Source organism: Acanthaster planci, linkage group LG12, assembly GCF_054643075.1.
Source record: "Acanthaster planci isolate LZ-2023a linkage group LG12, COTS_SCS, whole genome shotgun sequence".
Lineage (NCBI taxonomy): Eukaryota > Metazoa > Echinodermata > Asteroidea > Valvatida > Acanthasteridae > Acanthaster > Acanthaster planci.
The window spans coordinates 873,728-894,676 of NC_141788.1; the positions used below are offsets into that span (position 1 = coordinate 873,728).

General features: G+C 40.9%; 3 protein-coding genes across 6 annotated transcripts in view; 1 reads left to right on the forward strand and 2 right to left on the reverse strand.

Annotated features, from left to right (window-relative positions):
- LOC110982795 (uncharacterized) overlaps positions 1 to 4,366 on the reverse strand; it is a 29,428-nt gene extending 25,062 nt beyond the window's left edge. Inside the window, exon 1 of one of the 3 annotated variants that reach the window (XM_087144337.1) lies at positions 4,046 to 4,357. In XM_087144337.1, the coding sequence (XP_087000463.1) occupies positions 4,046 to 4,115 (70 nt within the window). In that variant the 5' untranslated portion in view covers positions 4,116 to 4,357. Of the gene's footprint in view, positions 1 to 4,045 lie in introns of all 3 variants that reach the window. The other 2 variants (XM_087144336.1, XM_087144338.1) reach the window with 2 other exon arrangements.
- Positions 4,367 to 5,810: 1,444 nt separating this feature from the next.
- Positions 5,811 to 12,266, forward strand: LOC110982798 (ciliary microtubule-associated protein 2-like). Its single transcript, XM_022241481.2, has 10 exons — positions 5,811 to 6,055; positions 6,675 to 6,762; positions 7,183 to 7,353; positions 7,813 to 7,935; positions 8,071 to 8,208; positions 8,355 to 8,498; positions 8,944 to 9,111; positions 9,805 to 9,933; positions 10,273 to 10,397; positions 10,758 to 12,266. Exons 1-10 carry the CDS (start codon positions 6,003 to 6,005, stop codon positions 10,864 to 10,866), a joined length of 1,248 nt encoding a protein of 415 aa, XP_022097173.1. The 5' UTR covers positions 5,811 to 6,002; the 3' UTR covers positions 10,867 to 12,266.
- On the reverse strand, positions 11,739 to 20,733 carry LOC110982797 (DNA methyltransferase 1-associated protein 1-like). Of its 2 annotated transcripts, none has more exons than XM_022241478.2 (12): positions 20,455 to 20,733; positions 20,084 to 20,169; positions 19,800 to 19,920; positions 19,458 to 19,532; positions 19,040 to 19,198; positions 17,938 to 18,108; positions 17,332 to 17,538; positions 16,971 to 17,042; positions 16,185 to 16,309; positions 14,202 to 14,448; positions 13,808 to 13,852; positions 11,739 to 13,636 (listed from the first exon to the last, which is right to left on the reverse strand). In XM_022241478.2, exons 1-12 carry the CDS (start codon positions 20,596 to 20,598, stop codon positions 13,580 to 13,582), a joined length of 1,509 nt encoding a protein of 502 aa, XP_022097170.1. In that variant the 5' UTR covers positions 20,599 to 20,733; the 3' UTR covers positions 11,739 to 13,579. The 2 variants fall into 2 exon arrangements, with proteins under 2 accessions (XP_022097170.1, XP_087000538.1); XM_087144412.1 differs by having other exon boundaries at positions 20,084 to 20,173; positions 20,458 to 20,583.
- Between the last annotated feature and the right edge of the window lie 216 nt (positions 20,734 to 20,949).

Consider the following 20,949-nt stretch of genomic DNA (forward strand, 5'->3'; position numbering starts at 1 on the left):
ACGGTCGGGCTAAAAAACGGTTGGTCTTCATCGGTATTGCTGGTGAATATTTTAATAAGCCCCTCTTTGTCATTTTACGCTCAGAAGACATGCAAGGACAGTCACAGATAATATGCAAACACGACTTATAGCATCAGCGTAAATTGACGATGGGTATATATCAGACTTCCAACGAGTAAAATACATTCAATATCCCTCAAAAAAGGGAAAACACTTTTGAAAAGCCATAAATACGCCATTCTAAATACATACGTGTATCAGAGATGTACATCAATATCATGAACATCGACCTCTATATAGAGTCATGTGGTGGTCCCCCCCCGCTTTTCAAATTGTCATGGCCGAGTAAGTCATCTCCCTACCTTTCCCTACCCCTTCCCCAATTTCCGGCACAAATTTATTTAACTGCTTCACTGTCAAGGCCGAAAGGTTGTAATATGTACACTGGTCAAAAGAATGTCATCACACCCCTCTTACATCATAGAGCATGCATGATATGCCTTATCCATTGACGTCAGTTCTGTTCAGGGTCCAATTAACGTTCTAGGGACGTTGTCGCTGTCAGAAACTGAAGAATGAGACTGATGGGCTGTGTCTTCAAATGTCCATCTTTTTTGGGAAAAAAATGCTGTCCCTTCCCTAGACCGAAAATAGGATTTTTAAGTGAAATGGCGATCTCTTAAACTGTGAGGACATTTCACTTGAATTCGTCTGGTTCCTCACCTTTTTTCCTACCTCCATGCTCACCTCAACTGGAGTTAATTAATGTTCACCCGAGTAGAGTGGATTTTCACTGTTTGTAATTTCCCCTCCTACACGGGTCACAAAAGTGCGGAAAAAAATAATGTGCAAGTATAACAGACGCAAGTTAAACTCCCTTTTGACATGACTAAAAGCGCAGCCCACCTGAGCAAAACTTAGATCCGTCTCTCTTGCAATATACAGGTCTATCATAACTAAGGGCGCATGCCCCATCCCCAATCTTTAGCCCCCTCAGAAATTAGAGAAGAAAATATCCAGTGAAAGAGTGAAAGTCCACCTTGGTCCGTGTTAAACCTTTCAATTCACGAGAACCTGGCAGTTCAGATCCCAATATGCCCTCCTTCATAAAATGATGGCCTCAAGTGCCCCCCCCAGCAGGTACCCTAGTTACGCCACACTACTTGGGCCTCGTATAAAATTAATGGTAGGGCACTCGACTCGTTTGGCCATTCACATTTGCAAATAACAGTAACTCTTTTGTCCTCAATTGTGAGCCAAGACAGAGACCTTGGGCGTCCGCGTGGACACCACAGTTTCGCCCTAATTCCACCAGGCTGTCAAGTATAACTAGATTATAACTAGAACTTTTATGAGATGGAAATCCTTCCCTTGGGAAGAGTCGTTCAACACTCGCAACATTATTTCGATTACGACACTTTATTTTTCAATTCTTAAACACACATGAGCCCTCAAATCAATGAACCATAAAGGGCTAATCCGCTCAAATTCCAGCAACGAGACTAAGCACTGATGTTCACGCCCATGAAAACAGACTTTTGCTGCTCGTTGTGGACCAGTGATCATCAGAAACCCCTAACGGTTGTGGTAATTTGGGTATATTATTATGACAGCCCTGGTGTTCAGTGTAGAAACTGCGGCGTTAAATTGAACACCCTTAGTGTTAATATAGGAATATTGGTCCGATATTATAAGCTCCGAGGTTGTTCAGTTTAACACCGCAGTCTTTGCAAGTGTAGACAGCCTTAGCCCAACACTTTTATCTTTTCTGAAGAGCTTTTTCAACCAGGAGCAACTCTCGCTTAGACAGAAAGGAAAGAGATAAAAATTTGACCGACTATCCTAATATCCTCGTCGGCGTTATTATGTTCCTCCAAACCAGGCTTTACGTCTTACAGGTAATGGTCGGCTGATCTGTGGCGTTCGAGGCCATCAAAATAATGCCAGCGTAGTTGGACGTTCAGCAACGAAAACTTTTTTAAAAGACTTCAGATATATAATAATTATTACTTAGACAGCAGTGAAGTACAAGTAGCGTTGGAATTCCTCCTCCTGTCTTCACCACCTCAGAATTTAGAGATCAAAGCACAGGTACAATCATACGCCTAACGTGGCACACCATTGCACACGAATGCCACCAAACACAACGCCCAACGCCTCTTGAAGAAACGACAACCCCGTCTACTTCAAGTCTAAATCTGGTCGGTTTCAGTGAGAGGCACCTATAGTGTGATACAAAGAGGATGCCGGTTGCAGCCCGCGTGCCTGAGATCTGTTGTATCGGTGCAGCTATCTTGTTGGACGAGTTTGGACAGCGTAGACAATGCAAACAGTCGGTAACAACACAAAAGGGACGAAGATATATACAACGAATAGCCTCACATTTTAGGACATTCTCCCGCTAAGAAATAAGACCAACATTTCTTTAAAAATACAGTAAAAGTATTTGAGTAAACTTTCTTAAAAGCCTATTGCTTCTTATGTAATGTAAACCATGTTCATGTATACAGGTCGTTGTTGCCAGAGGCATGGTATGCAATCCGCAATCTGGTGAATGGCCTTTTGATTGAAAATGTCTTCCACAGTAGTGGTTTTCTTACCATCTGAGAATGGAAGGTGTATTTTGACAAGAAATGCCCATCCTTCTGATTTCTAGAAAATTATTGAAGGTACATGTATTCAAAGTAATTGAATTATTAACCACGCTATACACTGTCTCTATGTTTACCTTTCAGATGATTTTTAACTGACCAGGTTCTCATCTTAGTCTGATTATCTTCCGATTCGTGTCACATAGGGCGTTCATTTTTATATTTCAATATGCATGTATAATAATGATTACGCAGGTCTCCCAAATAAAGTTGCTTTATATGCTTACACTTCAGTGTTAAAACAAAATAAAGTTAGACAGAAAGTTATCAAGAAAAGACGCTGTCGTTAGTAAGGGGTTCTTAATTCGGATATTAAAATCAAAATTGTAAATTTTACTTCATTACGCAGTGCCTTAATATAAATCCCCGTTATCTGATTGGTGAGGCGTCAATCACGTGTCAATGAACGATTCGTTCACATCGCAAAAATTAAGTTCTACTCCACTTGTTGTCCCTACTGCACGCATTGCATCCGATGAAGTAGCTGTTGCTACGTACGAAGGCTCATGTTTTTAGTTCGTCTACGGAGCGGTACCCCATTTCGCCATTCTACTGTAAACATATTCTTTTTACAGTCAAAAGAAATTTCTAAAGGCGTGGGTGACACAGGGATGCATTCAGGCGGTGATTTTATTCAGGAGTCACTTTTCAGGTGATTTTAGTATTTTATGCAGTAATTGTTGATAAGTTTTAAAATATTAATATTATTGTTATCACAAACGCAATATATGAGTACGGTTTTTGCCAAGTCTTGGGTGTAAACTTACAAACAAAAAGCTATACTCAGAAAAAAATTGTAAAAAGCGTCTATGAATTATTTTCCTCAACAAAACTAGAGTATAAGATGGTATTATCTTGGATTAAAAAAAATTAGGAATGGAAAAGAAACACAATCCGGACAAAGGAAAGAGATCCATACACGGACAACAAAAATTTTCCTTTAAAATGTTGAACAAGCAGAAAGTGATAACATGTCCTTAAAGGTGAAATTTAGTTAAGAAAATTCCAAAGCATTTATTTAAATAGTGTTGTGCAGATACAGAACTATTTCCGTTTCGTTTGTGTGGTAAAATTATAATCATCCAGTTATATAGCTTATGTGTCGAGTCAACTTTGTATGCCGTTTCTCAGTTTTAGTGCTTTACATTACACCTAGGGATGGTGAGAAACGTCGACATTGAGGATGCTCTGTGGATAAACCTGTCAAGTGCATCACGAATTCGGTTGAGGAAACTGCATGAGACGAAATAACCCCATAAGCATTATACTACAAACCGCAGTCAGTAATAATTACTGGTTACTTTCGCCCCGGTCTGCCACGGCATTTGATGCAAACTTAATATGATTACACTGAAAGCTTTTCCGAGACTTGGAACTAGGGTTTTATTACTCACCATTGGCGATCACCGTATTTCCTGCAAAACATACGGCCAGGAGGAGTAAATATCCCAGCCAGTGATCCATGGCGATACACGGTGGCTTGACTGCAACAATCTATCCTACAAAGCAGTAGTCCCACGCGGCACGCCTTGCCCCACGAGGAGTGACGACCCTAAAATGATAGGGGTTGAACTGTTTGTACCGGTATAATAGCTCGTGCATTCGCTTCCCGCGTGCTGGGATCCCTTGGACGATCGGCTAAGGCCTTTATTCAACAATCCCCTCCCCCTTAAAAAAAAAAAAAAACAGTGCGATGTGCTGTCAAAGAAGCCCATTCAAAACCACAGGCTGGGTACTTCCCACTCTTACTTTTGTAGTGCAAATTCTCTTTGCTTGTGTTGACTAACAATGCATGCTTAGTGGTAAGAAAACCGAAAAGTTGGACACGCTTGATTTAGATTGAAAAATGCTGTGCGGTTTCATAATCTCAAAGCCTAATTCCGTTCAGGGAGTGAAACTCCACCACAGGAATACCACCATCAAACATAACTTAAAGAAATTAATAAGAATTTCATTACATGGTTGAAATGTCCTGGTCGATACGGTAATCTGAAGCAATTTTCGTCAGTAAATTTCGACAATGTACCTACTTAACCGATCAGTAGACAAAGATTGGGCGCCCATTCACGGACGGCGCAAAAACCGCTAAAAACAAGGAATGCCGTTCCATCCCAAAGTCTTCATACTGGGAAGAGTGAAATCATTCAAATACCGTCTGTCAAGAAAAAAAAGAAGGGAAAAAATGAAATTAACAAACAATCCAAAAAACAAAAACCTCCTGAGCAGTGGCAGCGCTACCTGGTGTCATGTAATGCTCTCACTGGAAAGTCGCTTGTACCCACTTTTTATTAAAAATAATTATTGTCGTTTTCAACGATTCTTAAATGTCAGGGTCTTTTTTACCCATGAATGAAAGTACAATGTATATTTATATATAAAATATATTTATATCTATTTTTAAAATATTTTTTATCTCACAACTGAATGTGGGGAGACAAGTCTTTTGACTGCAGTGATTTTATTACTTTTGACCTTCCTATTCCCATCGCTTTGTGATGTACATTGTTGACATGAATAAAATAATGATAATAACAATACCTACAACGATTTTGTCACATATTAAGACAGGGCAATAACCTTTTCGTTTTACGACTCTGCGCATCACAATCCATCACAACGCTGCCACAGTACCACTAAAAAGTCAAGACTATGGTTTTTAAAAGCTAAGCTGATGGACAGCCTAGAATTCATATAATTTGCGAAAGGTTTTTCTAAAACAGGCAAGAAACGGTAACATATGCATTTAGCATTGGAAATTTAGGTAGTCCGGATGTGTTCCAGCCAACTGAACTCATGGCACGTCATGTCAGTCTATAATGGCGATCGTCAAATTTTTTTCAAGTCGAGATTTTGGGATAAGTGGAAATCTGCACAATGATACAATGTTTAATCCATGATATTGTCGCTCATTAACTTCTCGAAAAAACTGACGAAAAAAATTACGAAGATTTTTGTTGCTCACAGTTGCAAGAAGTCGCCAAATTCATGCTATTTTATTTCTCGAATGGTTTTGCTTCAAAGGTCAGAGCACCCGTTAACCTCGCTCACGCCACATTACAAAATTAATACTTCATGTCGCTCGTATTGAGACTCTGAAACTAGAGAGGGCGCTATTTTATGTAAATCCCTGCGGGTGTTGCTGTGACAACGACGGTGTATGCCGGGGCCGGGGGTACGTCCACTTACATGACTTATACTAAGTTTATCAACAGGTGTTGACGATTGGGCCAAACCGTCAAATCTTCTTTCCAGAGTTAAACTTCCACGCATACAAGGAGTAGCATTTGATTGGAAGGCTTGCAGTTGGAATTTATCAAAGTGGCCGCTCTCCTGCAGAATATTTGCCCGAAAATGGCTGCGGTAAAGGCTTTTCAGGGAGCACCATTCGGCACACAAAAATCACGGTAGGCTAGGCGTAGGGCTAGGCCTATAAAAAGGCCCTCGACCATTTTACATGATTTACTGACTTGTTTTAATCATTTAATGTCAGTGAAAATAATACCCTGATTATAGATTGTCAGAAATAGGCCTATAGCATGTCTACCCAGGAGGTGAAAAGAATGGATCACTATAGTATGGGACAAATTCCAAGAGGCTTTGTGATAAATCGTTTTCCTAGCCCAGGTGGACTCCCTGACCGTAGTCCCTACTGCAAAATGAAGACAACGTCCAACCTGGGCTAGAGTCCTACCACTACTAACGTTAGTCATGGGCCTATTCTTAATTCTGTTGCTTTATTTTTCTTGCTGAGTGTTGCATAGTTTATAGTTACAGGTAGGCCTATAGTCCCTATTTTCATTTAGGCCTGGATGCCTAATGTAGGTCAAACACATTATGAATTTTAATTGCTGCCAGCCAAACAGAGTTTCCTGCACAAAAAAATATAAGTATTCCTACATGTACATGCCCAGCCTCATGCTTTCAGATTTAGACTACCTTAAGGGCCTGGCCCTAGGCCTATTGCTCAAGATTTATGCCTACATGTTCTCACAGGCTCAGGAATGTTCATTGTTTTTGTTACAGGTTTGATGTGTCTGGGGTCCATCCTCAGAGTAAAATGCCAGGAACATTCACCGAAGTCTGGTATGACAACAAATCAATGACAGGATTGGTAAGCTACCCTACAAGGAGTCTTCATCCCTCCTTCTTTACAAAAAGAAAATTGTCAAAAATTGTCTAAAACATCTAAAACTGAAAACAAGAAGGCCTAGAAAATGTGTTGAATAAATACAGTTCTTAGCAATTTGTTATAATATTACGAATAATGATGACTATATATATCACACCCAATCCATTTATTCTTTGTGGGGCTTTGGTAAAAGTGAGCCTTTTTTTAAACAGAATTTGTAACCAAGTTACACGGCAAGTTTATTATTTTACAAGCAAAAGTTACTCTCCTATCGTTTTAAAATAACCAGTCAGTTATAACTGATTTTATGGAGCCATGCACCATGATTGCAAAGTTGCTGATCTGACATCAGGTTTCTTTTATCTCCTGTATTTTCAACTAATGAATCTTTACACTTTCCAGAGGAGAAAACGAGGACCGGGTACCTACAAGGTGGAGGTTGGAACCTTCAGTCAGAATGCCGTTGAGAACAGAGCTTCAGGGCCAGGATGGGCTAGGGCTTATGAGACTGCACGTATGGCAGCCCTGCCCCATCTACTACACAAAGACCAATGGGAGAAGAAGAAGATGTTGGTAGGTCATTCAGAGGGTCACAAATACATCCTTGGGGGTGTTGTCTCTTACTTCTGAATATGCTGAGTTTCAATGACTGATGGAAAATTCAAAATGAGCGTGGAGATGTAGAATTTTATTTTGGAATTATTAGGTTTTTTAAATACAGCAGAAGACTTTCATCAGGGTTTTGAAGTTATTTGTGGGTCAGTTTTCAGGAGTTAGGAAAAATTCAGTTTTTAGACAGAGTTACTAACCTATGGCATGTGATAAACTCGCACCTTTGGAGTAGTTCTGCTTCCAAGTCAGAGGACAGTCACAACTGATGAAAGTTAGGAGACACCATAACGCAGGTGCACATGTCTTAAAAGGTCTACAAATTATGTTGCCGCTAAGGTCTCCCCTGCACCTCCCCCATCACAGCATAGTCTCCCAATGTTCGGACACTTCTAATCACTCTTGGATCTCCTGCATGTGCAGGTCAAGAACCTTGGGCCTGGGACCTACAACATCAAAGACTTTCTGCATTTGATGGACGACCGGCCTCGAAGCACGCGAGGCATCTGTCAGACCAGAGAGAGTCGCTTCCGAGGCACAGCAACGGTAAGCAACTAACCAGCGCCTTACTGCTCACTGATAAACTGCTGCAACAAATGGGCAGTTTTGGCAACCTATTTCATATAATTGTCAAGATTAATAAGTGAAGAATTTGTTATTGCTGCTGTAATTTTTTTGCAGAGCGAAGTTCCAGGCCCAGGAACCTACGGTGAGGGTGGTATACCCCATACTGCTGTGGAGAAGAAAGCTCAAGTCTCGGCAAGTACTGTAGGTTTACTAGATGCTGGGTCCTCAACACCTAGACATCTGCCTTCAGTGGTAAGAGCTTCTTCATGTTTTTTCACAATCTCCTCCACACTGAAACCCTGAAGTACATGACCTGATGGTTTAGGGCCTTATTTGTGAGGCATCTTGACTAAATCTGGTTTGAATCTAATGACTTGTTGTCAATGCTTTGTCACCAGGGTTGTGAGTTGGGTCCAGGCACCTATGAGACAGAAAGCTTCACCGACAAACTTGCCAAGAAGGTTACCAGTCTGAGAGGCCCCTACGATCTGTTCACAGGCGACAGGAACGCTGTCATCAAGACGGGTCATCTAGCCAAAGCAGTAAGTACAACACAACATTCTCTGCTGACTGAAGAAATATCTCAAAACTGTGGCAAATTTGAACAATCTACCAGAAGGAAGCCCCACAAGTTCAATAGTAGTTTTTGATTGAATGGCTGTTCCATATTAGTTATAGCTTCAAGACATCAATTAAAGAGTCTATACTTTGCTAAGCCCCCTCAAACATCATTGTTCTGGCTGAAAGTAAGTACAGCAAGAGTGTCTGGAGGAAGTTTCTTCTAGGAGGAATTTTTGGTGCAAGCTGTTGTACCTATGAACTGGAAGCCATCATGTAGACTTCTATCCTAAATCAAAAATGTAACTGCATTATTAACACAGTGATTGCGTAATTACTGATCAGTAAATCAAGTAATTGTTCTTTCCCCACAGATATTAATCTTCTGAATAACAGTCATAACTAATCAATATTTACATCATTCGTCAGGGTCAGCATCACTTAGGTCCTGGTCAGTACAGTCTGAAATCCTTCGTGCATAAGTGGGACGATGAACACCACCAATGGCAGGGTAGGTTTGGCAAGCATTCCCAGTATCCGGAGAGACCTACCGAGAGGATGCACTGCTCCACACTCTCCCAGTGGCCTAGATGCCAGGTAAGGTTTTCTTTGTCCATTGCATTCTTTCAGGTCAGTGGAAGCCCAAAAAAACTTTGTAAGAGATGTTTATATAATATTCAATTCAAAAGATGGTAATAAACTAATGGAAGGATATTATCAGGGGATTCCAAAGAATAGACCTGAAACATAACGACGCAACGCAGTGTGACCGCAGTGCATTGTGGGTGAAAAGTGGAAATCAAAGAAATCAAACTTCAGACTGAGCAAATTTGCAGTTTCATGGAACAAAATGCAGTTCTGGGTGTTTGTTGTGTGCTTGATACACACAATGGTACGCCCAAATTAACATGAACAATTTCGGAAAATACAGGCCTTCTTAATCTCAGGATCTTTTTGACAAAGTTTCCATGCGCATGATGTTAGCAATAGTGCGCAAACTATCGTCCCCATCTTTTGCCCACAATGCAAAAGGTGGGCCGGTAAAAATCATATCCAAGCTCTGTTCAAAGCAGGATAGAAATGCACATCAGAGCACTGGTAACGTAGAAAAGCAACAAGAAATAGCAAAAATTCAATACGGAGTTTCATCTTGTTACCAAGTGTAGGTATAAAATTTAGTGATCCTGTACTAAAATCAAACATCACACACTAACAACATAAACTCCTCATTTATTGTGCTCTATGTCCTAAGTAATTTGTTCTTTTTATTGTTGGCCTTTTATATCTTAGAGTGAACCAGGTCCTGGGCATTACACAGCCAGGGAATTGACCAGAGTAGAAGGCAAAAATCTCCCTCCATTTATCTCGTCAGCAGAACGATTTGACAAGCGAGCTCGCAAGTTCTTTACAGGACAAACGGTGAGTCCAAAACAAAGTCTTTTGTTTCATATCTGGGTTCCTCTCAAATTGCCAAATAGGGTGTGGAAATTTGGTTTGGGGATTGTCTTCAGGAAATAAGAATTGAGCATGATTAAAAAAAATTAAGAATTCTGTTCATAATTTGTGAAATGATTTTTGCTATGATATTAAAAAAGAAGGAAATTATTTCTCAGGAATTTAACCACCACTTTCGAACAAAATACAAAATTGAATAGTGATCCATGAAAGAGATCCATTAGAAAAAAGGAAATGAACTTCACAAACGGAATTCAGTGGAGAAATCTTAGTTGCTCCACTTTGCTTTCTGCTTGTCTTCAGAACCCCGTAGGAGCAGGCCGCTATGACTTGCAACGTTATGAAGATGCCCAACATCGCAATGGCCACAGGAGTGTCTTCAACTCCAAAGTGAAAAGAGAGAGGACAAGTCGGGATAACATGATGCAGTAAGTTAGGAAGTCAAGTCAACTGTGTCGCCGGAGAATTATGTGATGAGACGTGTACTGATGACATCAAACTTAGTTTACATGTGTGCTTTCTGGCTTTGCTCAGTGGACCGGGGGCCCCCAACGGTTCCATAAGAAAGTGTACCTGTGAATAAAGTGTGTTATTATGAGTTCATAGTCCTTATGGGATATGTTGATTTCATTTTATGCTGGAGTGTACTTAAGAAAACATGCATTGCTCTGAAGATCTTGCAATTTTTCGAGTTTTGAGAATGCAATTTATCTTGTGAAACCAGATATGGCTAGAAAACGGTTTGATTGAGCGTGTCATGTTATGAGCTGAACTGTCTTTGTCCACAGAGAGCGTATACGAGCAATCAACCTCAGACCAGAAGACAAAAGTGACCTGACGGTGCAGAAAGGAGAGGATTATATCAAGGCCAGACGAGTCATCTATACACAGCAGTAGAGGGGGCACAGGAGGGTTGGGAAATGGGGTTGGGGGTTAAATTAATATGACTTCAGAGTAGCTTGTAAGTTTATTGAGAGGAAGATATACATGTGCATATGAATGGCTTCTTTGATAACTTCAGTTGTAGGTCCTTTTTCTGGGAAGTATGCTGGATAAGTTACTCTTTGGGGAAAATCATGAGGGATTCCAAGTTGAGATGCTGCTGAGGAGATGGTTTTTTCCCCCTGTACTGCTAAGATGGGATTCATGAAACCTCAGAAATCAGAGACGTGGCAAGTTGCAGCAACAAAGAGTAGGAAACAAACCAGTCCAAACAGATGTATCACAGACTACATGAAAAATCAGTTGTGTTTGGATCACTTCAGAGGCCACAAATATAATGTCTCCGTTAATTGGAGGAATTCCTAAGCCATGAATGGACACTATTAGCCTTATTGCTTCCTTCATCAAAGAATAATTCTGTGATACTGCAAATCAGCTGAACATAAAATCCATTTCCCAGTCTCACAAAGGCAGTTGTTGCCTGCTACGATTTTAAACATTTTAAAGCGATAGAACCGTGTATCCAGGAAATACAAACAATGTGACCTTGTTGCCGACTGCCCTCTGACATAGTGCTTCCTCGTGTACAGACTGCATCCAAACATGCTTGCTGCAGCCAGCAGCGAATGCATCAGCATGCAAGGCAAGTCACTGCAGCGGCTAGGCTTTGGCCTCTATGAGTTCATTTAGTTTTATCAGCCAGAGCCAGGCTTTTGGAAAAAGCTACTACATGTACATTGTACACAACTGACATCAACTGCACTGTCCTACGAAATGAAGTCCTATGCAATACTGACACATTTTGATTTCAGATTTCAATGCAGCTGTTCATTGTGTGATTTGCATGTACAGTGTTTATTTTTGTATAATTTACATAAAATATATCAAGGGTGCTTGCTAAATACACGTACTTTGCACTGGTTTGGTACACTTGTGTAAAAAGTTTGACTTGATCTGCAATAATGAGTGTCTTAATGAGAAGAGTGACAAATATCTCAGATTACCTCAGTGTTACCCAAGAATGGCTGACAAAGTGGGTGGATTTTGCAATATTAGTCTCATAACAAAAACTTAACTTCTGAGGTAATTGACCCTGACACTTTTAATTAAAGGGTTGTATTATTATTTCCTTTCTTTTAAGGAACTGAGCTTAAGAACAAGTCTCCATTTTGTGGAATTTGACCAATTTTTTTGCAACTAGGCACTTTGAAAGATAACAAAAACCCTGTCAGCATTTCAAAGGCAGAAAATTTATACAAAATCAAATCCTGAAAACAATTAAAAAAGGGAGTCATAATAGCTGGAACTGCGAATAAAATGAACCTATAAAAACCAGCAAATTGGTTTTTACAAGATGTCATTTTGTGCCTTGGCATTTTCATGTTGGAAGTTTTGCCCTTCACCAACTAGCAAGGTCATGGGTTCGAGTACCAACCGAGTGAATCTCTGAAGATTTTCACAAGCCCTAGAACCATTTGGAGTATACCATGTTTATAAATATTCATCAGGGACAGGCCAAACACTCAGTACAATGGATTATTCCGTTTATGCTATGCAGCACTAATATCACTGCTGTTATGGCCTTGCATATTCTCTTCTAAGATTGTAACAAAAGGTTCCTGAATTCACAAAAATTATGTAATTGATGAGGACCCACTCGAGACCAGCCAACCAAAGCTGGTTGCTGACAGCCATTCCCATTCACAACAATTCAACAAGAGTACGTTCAAGGCTATCACACAGGGTCACAGCACTTCACACAGTGGACACGTTAACCATTCCCTGTGGATTATATTTGTCCTTGTCTGTCCATTATTTCACAAGAACCTGGACTGCAGGGGTTTTTGTTGTTAACTATTAGTCTAACTAAGACACTATTAAACCATGAATGACATGACTTGATATTTAAAATGGAGAATGTACATGTACACATTTTAACGACAGTTTCCCTGCATTCCATTTCCAGGCTGACAACATCCACTTGTCTAACTTCCATTCACAATCATTTAGCATGAGATTGTTCGATTTATGGATTTATAAAGAAACCAATTTTGCCTGGAAGCATCTTATTCACCTCACATTTTTCTAATTAATATTTCATTTTAACAGAGCCACATTCACAGTGTCACAGTACTCCATGGCCAACTAAATCAACTCAGGCTCAATTATAATCAGTGTTTGCATCATCATCTGCTTGCAAGGCCATGGCAGGTGAATAAAATATCACATTTTCAGCAGGTGCCCTTTTACGACTCGGAGCATAAGTGGTATGATTTTCTTACACATACTTTTGAGGCCTACTACAAATACGATCAAAAGCTTTCGGAGTACAGTCTGAGATTTTTTAAATGCATTTTCCTTTGAAAAGCTTCACAGCCATCGACAAGAGCATACGATGAACGCTTGTAGGGGATTGAGAAATGTGTCCAAGGGACTTGTATTTGCATAGATCTATTACAAACCGTGGTCACTTCGCAGTCAGATTGACAGGAATACTTCTAAATCTGCCTTAATCCCCTACTACAAAACCCAGTTGCAAATTCCAAATGAGAACATCAAGTCCTCAGAAGGAAGTAACGGGGGGTACAGTCATACACCCATCCAATTACTGCACAATCACAAAAAGGTGTTCATGAGGATTAATGACTCATGCAGTATACTGTACTCATCATTTCTTCAACTTCTTCATTATGTTTGTCTGCTCCATTGCTGTCCGTCTCTTGCGCTGTGAACAAGAAAACATGAGTTGGGTTCAGATTTGCAAATCAACATCCTGAAGTAAAACCCACCCCTTGAGACTACTTGACTAGAATCAACATCAAGTAATGTCGAACTAGACACACATATCTAACAGCAATTTAACGGGGAAAAAAATCCCTTTGGTCATTCCACTTACTGGTGTTGATGGAGATGTGGTGACAACATCAATAATTTCAGACACCTGCAAGAGACAAGCGGCCATCTGGTTACTTTGCTTCTGAAAGAGAAACTGAGTCTTTTATCACTTATCTAGGTCAGTAACAGAGCACCAAAATACTAGAAGACAGAGACGAGCTTACAACCCACTGATTGAACCACGACACGGACATTTAACACACACATAAAAACAAATGCTGCCTGCCTGGCATATTAACCACTCGGCCAACCAGACAGGGAACCAACCTACAGTTTACAAGCCAGAACCTTTGATCCAGCATGAACGAAGCCATGCAGATGGGATCCCGTGCACATAGGTCAGCCAACTAGTCAATCAGCCATCTAGCCAGCTCACCAACCCATCATCCACTCACCTTCTTATTCTTTGATGACTGATCATCAGAACTATCCTCTATCTTCACCTCTACTCCCTCGGCTCCAGATGTGAGCATGGCCACACTATCATCCTCCCCTGATGGAGGGGCAGGTTGAATCAATGAGAGTGCTGAAGATGGGAGTTTGCCAGGAGCTAAGGCCTCATACCGATGGCGTAGTGTCTGGAGCTCAAACTCGCAATTAGCATGAGCCAACTTCAGCTCGTACAGAAGCACCAAGTCTGACCTGCAGGAACAAGACCATCAAAAGAACTTTTGACGAAGGGGCAGCTTGTGATAACTCAAACGTAAAAAGGAAAAGACTTTCTCTTTTTTGCACATGGCCAGCAGAGCTCTCTTGCAAGGCTGATAATCAACAAGTTGTGTACCAGATTGTGTGATGACGGTAAAAGAAAGTTTAACTAAAATTTCGCATTAATTCACTGGTGCAAGGTTATCACTACTACCCAGATCTTGATTGTAGTTGATTCATTTTTACCTGACATGTAAACGATGCCCTCACCTCAATGCAAAATGTTGCAGTTGCAATAACAGATGGGTGTGTGACTAGATACAGGACTGTCGTAGTGAGGACCCAAGTAGAAAGACATGCCAATAGCAGATGGGTTTGTGACTACACACAGGACTGTCGTAGTGAGGACCCAAGTAGAAAGACATGCCATTAGCAGGTGGGTTTGTGACTAGATACAGGACTGTCGTAGTGAGGACCCAAGTAGAAAGACATAGCAGATGGGTGTGTGACTAGATACGGGACTGTTATAGTGAGGACCCAAGTAGAAAGACATAGCAGATGGGTGTGTGACTAGATACGGGACTGTCGTAGTGAGGACCCCAGTAGAAAGATATGCCATTAGCAGGTGGGTTTGTGACTAGATACAGGACTGTCGTAGTGAGGACCCCAGTAGAAAGACATAGCAGATGGGTGTGTGACTAGATACGGGACTGTCGTAGTGAGGACCCCAGTAGAAAGACATAGCAGATGGGTGTGTGACTAGATACGGGACTGTTATAGTGAGGACCCAAGTAGAAAGACATGCCATTAGCAGGTGGGTTTGTGACTAGATACAGGACTGTCGTAGTGAGGACCCCAGTAGAAAGACATAGCAGATGGGTGTGTGACTAGATACGGGACTGTCGTAGTGAGGACCCCAGTAGAAAGACATAGCAGATGGGTGTGTGACTAGATACGGGACTGTTATAGTGAGGACCCAAGTAGAAAGACATGCCATTAGCAGGTGGGTTTGTGACTAGATACAGGACTGTCGTAGTGAGGACCCCAGTAGAAAGACATAGCAGATGGGTGTGTGACTAGATACGGGACTGTCGTAGTGAGGACCCCAGTAGAAAGACATAGCAGATGGGTGTGTGACTAGATACGGGACTGTTATAGTGAGGACCCAAGTAGAAAGACATAGCAGATGGGTATGTGACTAGATACAGGACTGTCATAGTGAGGACCCAGGTAGAAAGACATGCCAATAGCAGATGGGTATGTGACTAGATACGGGACTGTTATAGTGAGGACCCAAGTAAAAAGACATAGCAGATGGGTGTGTGACTAGATACGGGACTGTTATAGTGAGGACCCAAGTAGAAAGACATAGCAGATGGGTGTGTGACTAGATACAGGATTGTCATAGTGAGGACCCAAGTAGAAAGACATGCCAATAGCAGATGGGTGTGTGACTAGATACAGGACTGTCGTAGTGAGGACCCAAGTAGAAAGATGTGCCAATAGCAGACAGGTTTGTAACTAGATACAGGACTGTCGTAGTGAGGACCCAAGTAGAAAGACATGCCAATAGCAGATGGGTTTGTGACTAGATACAGGACTGTCGTAGTGAGGACCCAAGTAGAAAGACATGCCAATAGCAGATGGGTTTGTGACTAGATACAGGACTGTCATAGTGAGGACCCATGTAGAAAGACATGCTGCAATCGCAACGCCTGTATGCAGCTTACCTGAGTTCATTGTATAACTGGCAGATATCTTCGGTTGGCATTGGCTGGATCGGAATTCCCAATTCGTCTAGCAAGTGCTCAATGGCCTTTGTCTTCTTCTGACCAACCGAGGAGGGAAGCTTCATCTGTCAGACATAAAACAGCGACATGAGACAGGCTTCAGAATGTAGCATAAAACACCATCAGACCCATGCACTATCCAGAAAAAAAGGGGTCTGCAATAATGTTATGAGTTATTGTGAATGCCTTGTGCATAGTTGACAATTTTGTGGTTCAGACCATCAAGAGATCCCACAAGACCAACACAAAACCCCAATTCTAAATTAAAGTAACAAGCTATTCGAATGTAGTGCAAAAAAGCATTCCTTTGTCACTGTTCACCCTGGAAATTGCGAATGGTCTTGTGTCTAATCCTGTGATGATATCAACTAATGCCTGCTGCTGTTTGCTGGATAGTTTGGTCAGCTTCTTCCAAGTTAGCTTCTATTCTCAGCTGGGCCATTTAGGAATCCTCTTGGCATCAACTATTCACCTACATGTACCAACAGAAATAATCCTAGCCATAGGAATGACTGACTTCAAATTGATGAGGGAATTGACTAGTACTTTTTGACCTATTCACCTACGAGTACCAACTGAAATAATCCTAGCCATGGAAATCACTGACTTCAAATTGATGAGGGAATTGAGCAGTACTTTTTGACGTATTCACCTACGTGTACCAACTGAAATAATCCTAGCCATGGAAATCACTGACTTCAAATTGATGAGGGAATTGAGTAGTACCTTTTGACTTCGGAGGTAGACGCCAGACTGCTTGAAATCAGGGAACTTGATTCCTCCAGTTTCCAGAATTTGCTGTGAATAAACATAATTGAGAAAAGTAAACAAAAAAAATAACATTTCTAACATTCATTCAAAATTTTTCCAGCTTGCACTGTGCGCTTTGACAGGCTAATAAATTTCTTAAGTCTTGTCAACCACGTAAACGTTCAAAAGGGCCATAAAAAATGACAATAGGTCAAAAAAAGCTACAGCTGTACTGTGATTACAAACAAATCCCATAATTAATCAGGGTGGTCGTAAACAAAAGCTTCAAATTGTCCCTAGAGTAAGTATTTTTCAAGATTTCTTCTTTTTTCCTGACCTTGGAGCTTCCTTCCATGTCCTTCCTGGATTTACTCTGAGGCAGCGGAATCTTCTTCTTGGTTATCTTCCGTTCTGTTCGTCGCAGCTCTGCATTGTTGTCGGCAGCTGTGATCAATTTCTGTAGATCCTGCGTCTTCTTCTCTCGCTCCTTCTTACGCAGCTCAATCTTCTTCAGTTCAGTTATCAGCATCTCTTCTTCCTCAACCTGAGATTAACATTTTATAGCAGTAAAATCTTTGGTCAATTTATATGGCTCATCAGAAAAAGCCTTGCTCAAGTTTCCCTTGGCATGACACATCTTCAATACTTTGATGCTTTAGTGTTCGAGAAGCTTTAAATGGGATGGCAGTCCATCGTAGGTTTACTCCACAGTCAATGCTGGTTCCCAGTTACACTCCTGAGCAGTGACAGGCACGTATGGGTCAAGTGGCTTGCCTATGGACACAACAGATGCCCAAATGCTGAATTTTGGAAAAGGCAGTTCTTTTACCACGCTCCAGGAAAATGGTACTATTTTTAAAATTAAAAAATGCAGTGTTCCGTGCAAAAATACTGTTGATGATCCATATGTTCTTAGCTTCTCAAACTTCCTCAAATGACTGACCTGTTCTTGTGTCCGATTGAACAACCTTAGCAGCTGATCTTTTCTCTTGCGTTCATGTTCAGCGTCGTAGACCTGAGCTGCCCTGTTACTCAAGTTAGGGTCAGCTCTTGCCTTGGCCAGTTTGTTGATGATGTTGTAATAGCGCTCCTTCATGTCTTCAATACTGCGCCTCTGTCAAATGACAACACCAAAACATGACTAACGGGTCTCATCCAATCACAGACTTCATGTCAAATGACAACACCAAAACATGACTAACTGGTCTCATCCAATCACAGACTTCATGTCAAATGACAACACCAAAACATGACTAACGGGTCTCATCCAATCACAGACTTCATGTCGAATGACAACACCAAAACATGACTAATGGGTCTCATCCAATCACAGACTTCATGTCGAATGACAACACCAAAACATGACTCACGGGTCTCATCCAATCACAGACTTCATGTCGAATGACAACACCAAAACATGACTAATGGGTCTCATCCAATCACAGACTTCATGTCGAATGACAACACCAAAACATGACTAATGGGTCTCATCCAATCACAGACTTCATGTCAAATGACAACACCAAAACATGACTAATGGGTCTCATCCAATCACAGACTTCATGTCAAATGACAACACCAAAACATGACTAATGGGTCTCATCCAATCACAGACTTCATGTCAAATGACAACACCAAAACATGACTAATGGGTCTCATCCAATCACAGACTTCATGTCAAATGACAACACCAAAACATGACTAACGGGTCTCATCCAATCACAGACTTCATGTCAAATGACAACACCAAAACATGACTAATGGGTCTCATCCAATCACAGACTTCATGGTAGTAACTGGAAAAAATGTGAGTGTCCAGAAAGTCAACATTTCTCCTTGCCTTTGTCAGGATAATGATCGAGGTATTAAGGAATTGACCAGAAATAAATCACGACACAGCAAACTTCCCAAAGTAAAAAAATTGATTTCAAACACTACTGTCATATCCGTTACTATGTTTGACAATCTGGAAATAAAGGGAAAATTCAACAAACACATGAATGTTTGGAATATCTTCTTGCAGCACAATAATAGCCAAGACCAACCCCATAGGAGTTGTAGTCAAACCGGTCGTGGACCACCACCCAACGGATGTCAAAGCGGTTACAGAGGTCAAACAGGTGGTCGGTAGCCTGCTTGGTCCATTTCTCATCATGCAGATGTAGCTGGTACTCCTGACTGGTGTACAGTGGAACTGACACCTCCTGAAACATCAAAATCCAGAGTTGCAACCAATAAAAAGGCAGTCTGAAAAACAAACCGAGAAAGGTATTTGTAGCACCCATCCCTCCCTCCCTCAAAACAAAACTGTTAGGAAGTTTTAAGGTAGGACTAAATACATGTCAGCCAGTTGGTAGAGCACTGGTGTTCCACAAGTCCCAGGTTCAATGCCCATTCCAGCCAATTTCACCTTTATACCCATGTAGTCCATTTCCCTGTAAAATTTGAGTACGTGATTTTTACCTTGTTAAAGCGAGCGAAGGGATAGTCTTGACCTTCATCAGCTACCCTTCTCCAGTGAAAAAACACGGCACCATCCTGAAAACAGATACTTTTCATCATTTATACAATACTGAAATTCAAGATTTTCAATTTAAAAGACAACCAATTCTTCTTGAATGCCATTTACATGTATACCTGTTAATTAAACTGAGCCACACTACGACTCAAAAAACTTGCAGTGAATCTGATCGTTTATGAATTGTTTCTCTACAAAACTTTTATCATGTCAAGACCTAAACAACACACACAACAATAGATTAGTAACACAAGGAATGGAAACCAAAATAACTGTGAAGAACTTGCTTTTCTAGCAGGGTTGGTGAATGGCATTCGCTTCCAAGGTCGGACTTTACTTCGGCCAAGTTTGGCCTTCATCTGCTTGTAACCCTTGTTTGCATCTGATGGAATCAAGGGAGGTGGATCTCTGAAAAAGAAAAAAATTAATTTTTCTACTGTAATAAATAAAAAAGTCAAAAATATTATGGTGTTTGGTGGTTAACAGGAGCAAATAGGCCTATGTAAAGTATATCACATTCACATCTCCCAAACAAAATTCTGTTGTCTGTCAATGTTTTTGATTCGCCTACTTGTTATCTGAGTAGAGTAGTGCATAAACCTCTCGATGCATCCCTTCCGGACGTTTGAAGGTGGACTCCTGACTTTTCCTCGATTTCTGTTTATCAATGAAAGGCAAATTTGGAAACATTAAACCGCTGCAACATAAGGGGTGGGTTGGTGATTGGGATCTCACTAAGCGTACAGAGTGCACTTGGTCAGTTTGTACATGATGTAGGCAAAATCATAGGCCTAATGCTTTGTTACTGTATCTGCAGCAAGTGCAAGCCAATTTTGATCAAGAACTGGTCTTTCATTGAAGTAAATCTGGTATATCAGCAGGTTGGTGCTAATTTAGAAAAGTCATATTTTCACTGAAAATGGATTTATTCTTCAAGCTGACCTGTTTTTTGTCAGATGCAATGATCTCTTCTTTCTTTCGCATTTGTGCCGCTGAATCACCGGTGACTGCGACAGAGGTAGGGGCGATTCCTGCCTCAGCCTGCACGTCGACATCCCACTCCAAGATGTCCCGGACATCAGCCATGTTGCTACTTTCAACCCTGAACTTTGGATATCGACAGAATTCAGTAAGATAGACGGCGCAGACTTCTCAGCGAACTAGCACATATGCCCCACATCTCCGCTTCTCGAGCGCGACGCCATCTTGAAATACACTAGACGGCTGTTGGCTGTTCATTTCTTACGAGAGCTCGTTAATGCCATAATTATTTTTATTTTCAAGATAACTATTAATTAACGTGTTTATTTTTATTTCAGATAGTTATTTTATTTTCAAAGTGGTTTTCGTTATTTTCAGGAACATTGAAAAACAAGGTTTTGGTCGCGAGACTTGTCATATTTTATGTATAACAACAATTACCTGCATGATAGTGAT

Coding starts and splice junctions, on each gene's coding strand:
- LOC110982797 (XM_022241478.2), bottom strand. CDS start 20,598: ATGGCTGATGTCCGGGACATCTTGGAGTGGGATGTCGACGTGCAGGCT. Junction 19,199..19,457: donor CCTTCGCTCGCTTTAACAAG/GTAAAAATCACG, acceptor TTGATGTTTCAG/GAGGTGTCAGTTCCACTGTA. Junction 17,043..17,331: donor ACATGGAAGGAAGCTCCAAG/GTCAGGAAAAAA, acceptor GTTTATTCACAG/CAAATTCTGGAAACTGGAGG.
- LOC110982798 (XM_022241481.2), top strand. CDS start 6,003: ATGGCTGCGGTAAAGGCTTTTCAGGGAGCACCATTCGGCACACAAAAA. Junction 8,499..8,943: donor CGGGTCATCTAGCCAAAGCA/GTAAGTACAACA, acceptor ATCATTCGTCAG/GGTCAGCATCACTTAGGTCC. Junction 9,112..9,804: donor CCCAGTGGCCTAGATGCCAG/GTAAGGTTTTCT, acceptor TTTATATCTTAG/AGTGAACCAGGTCCTGGGCA.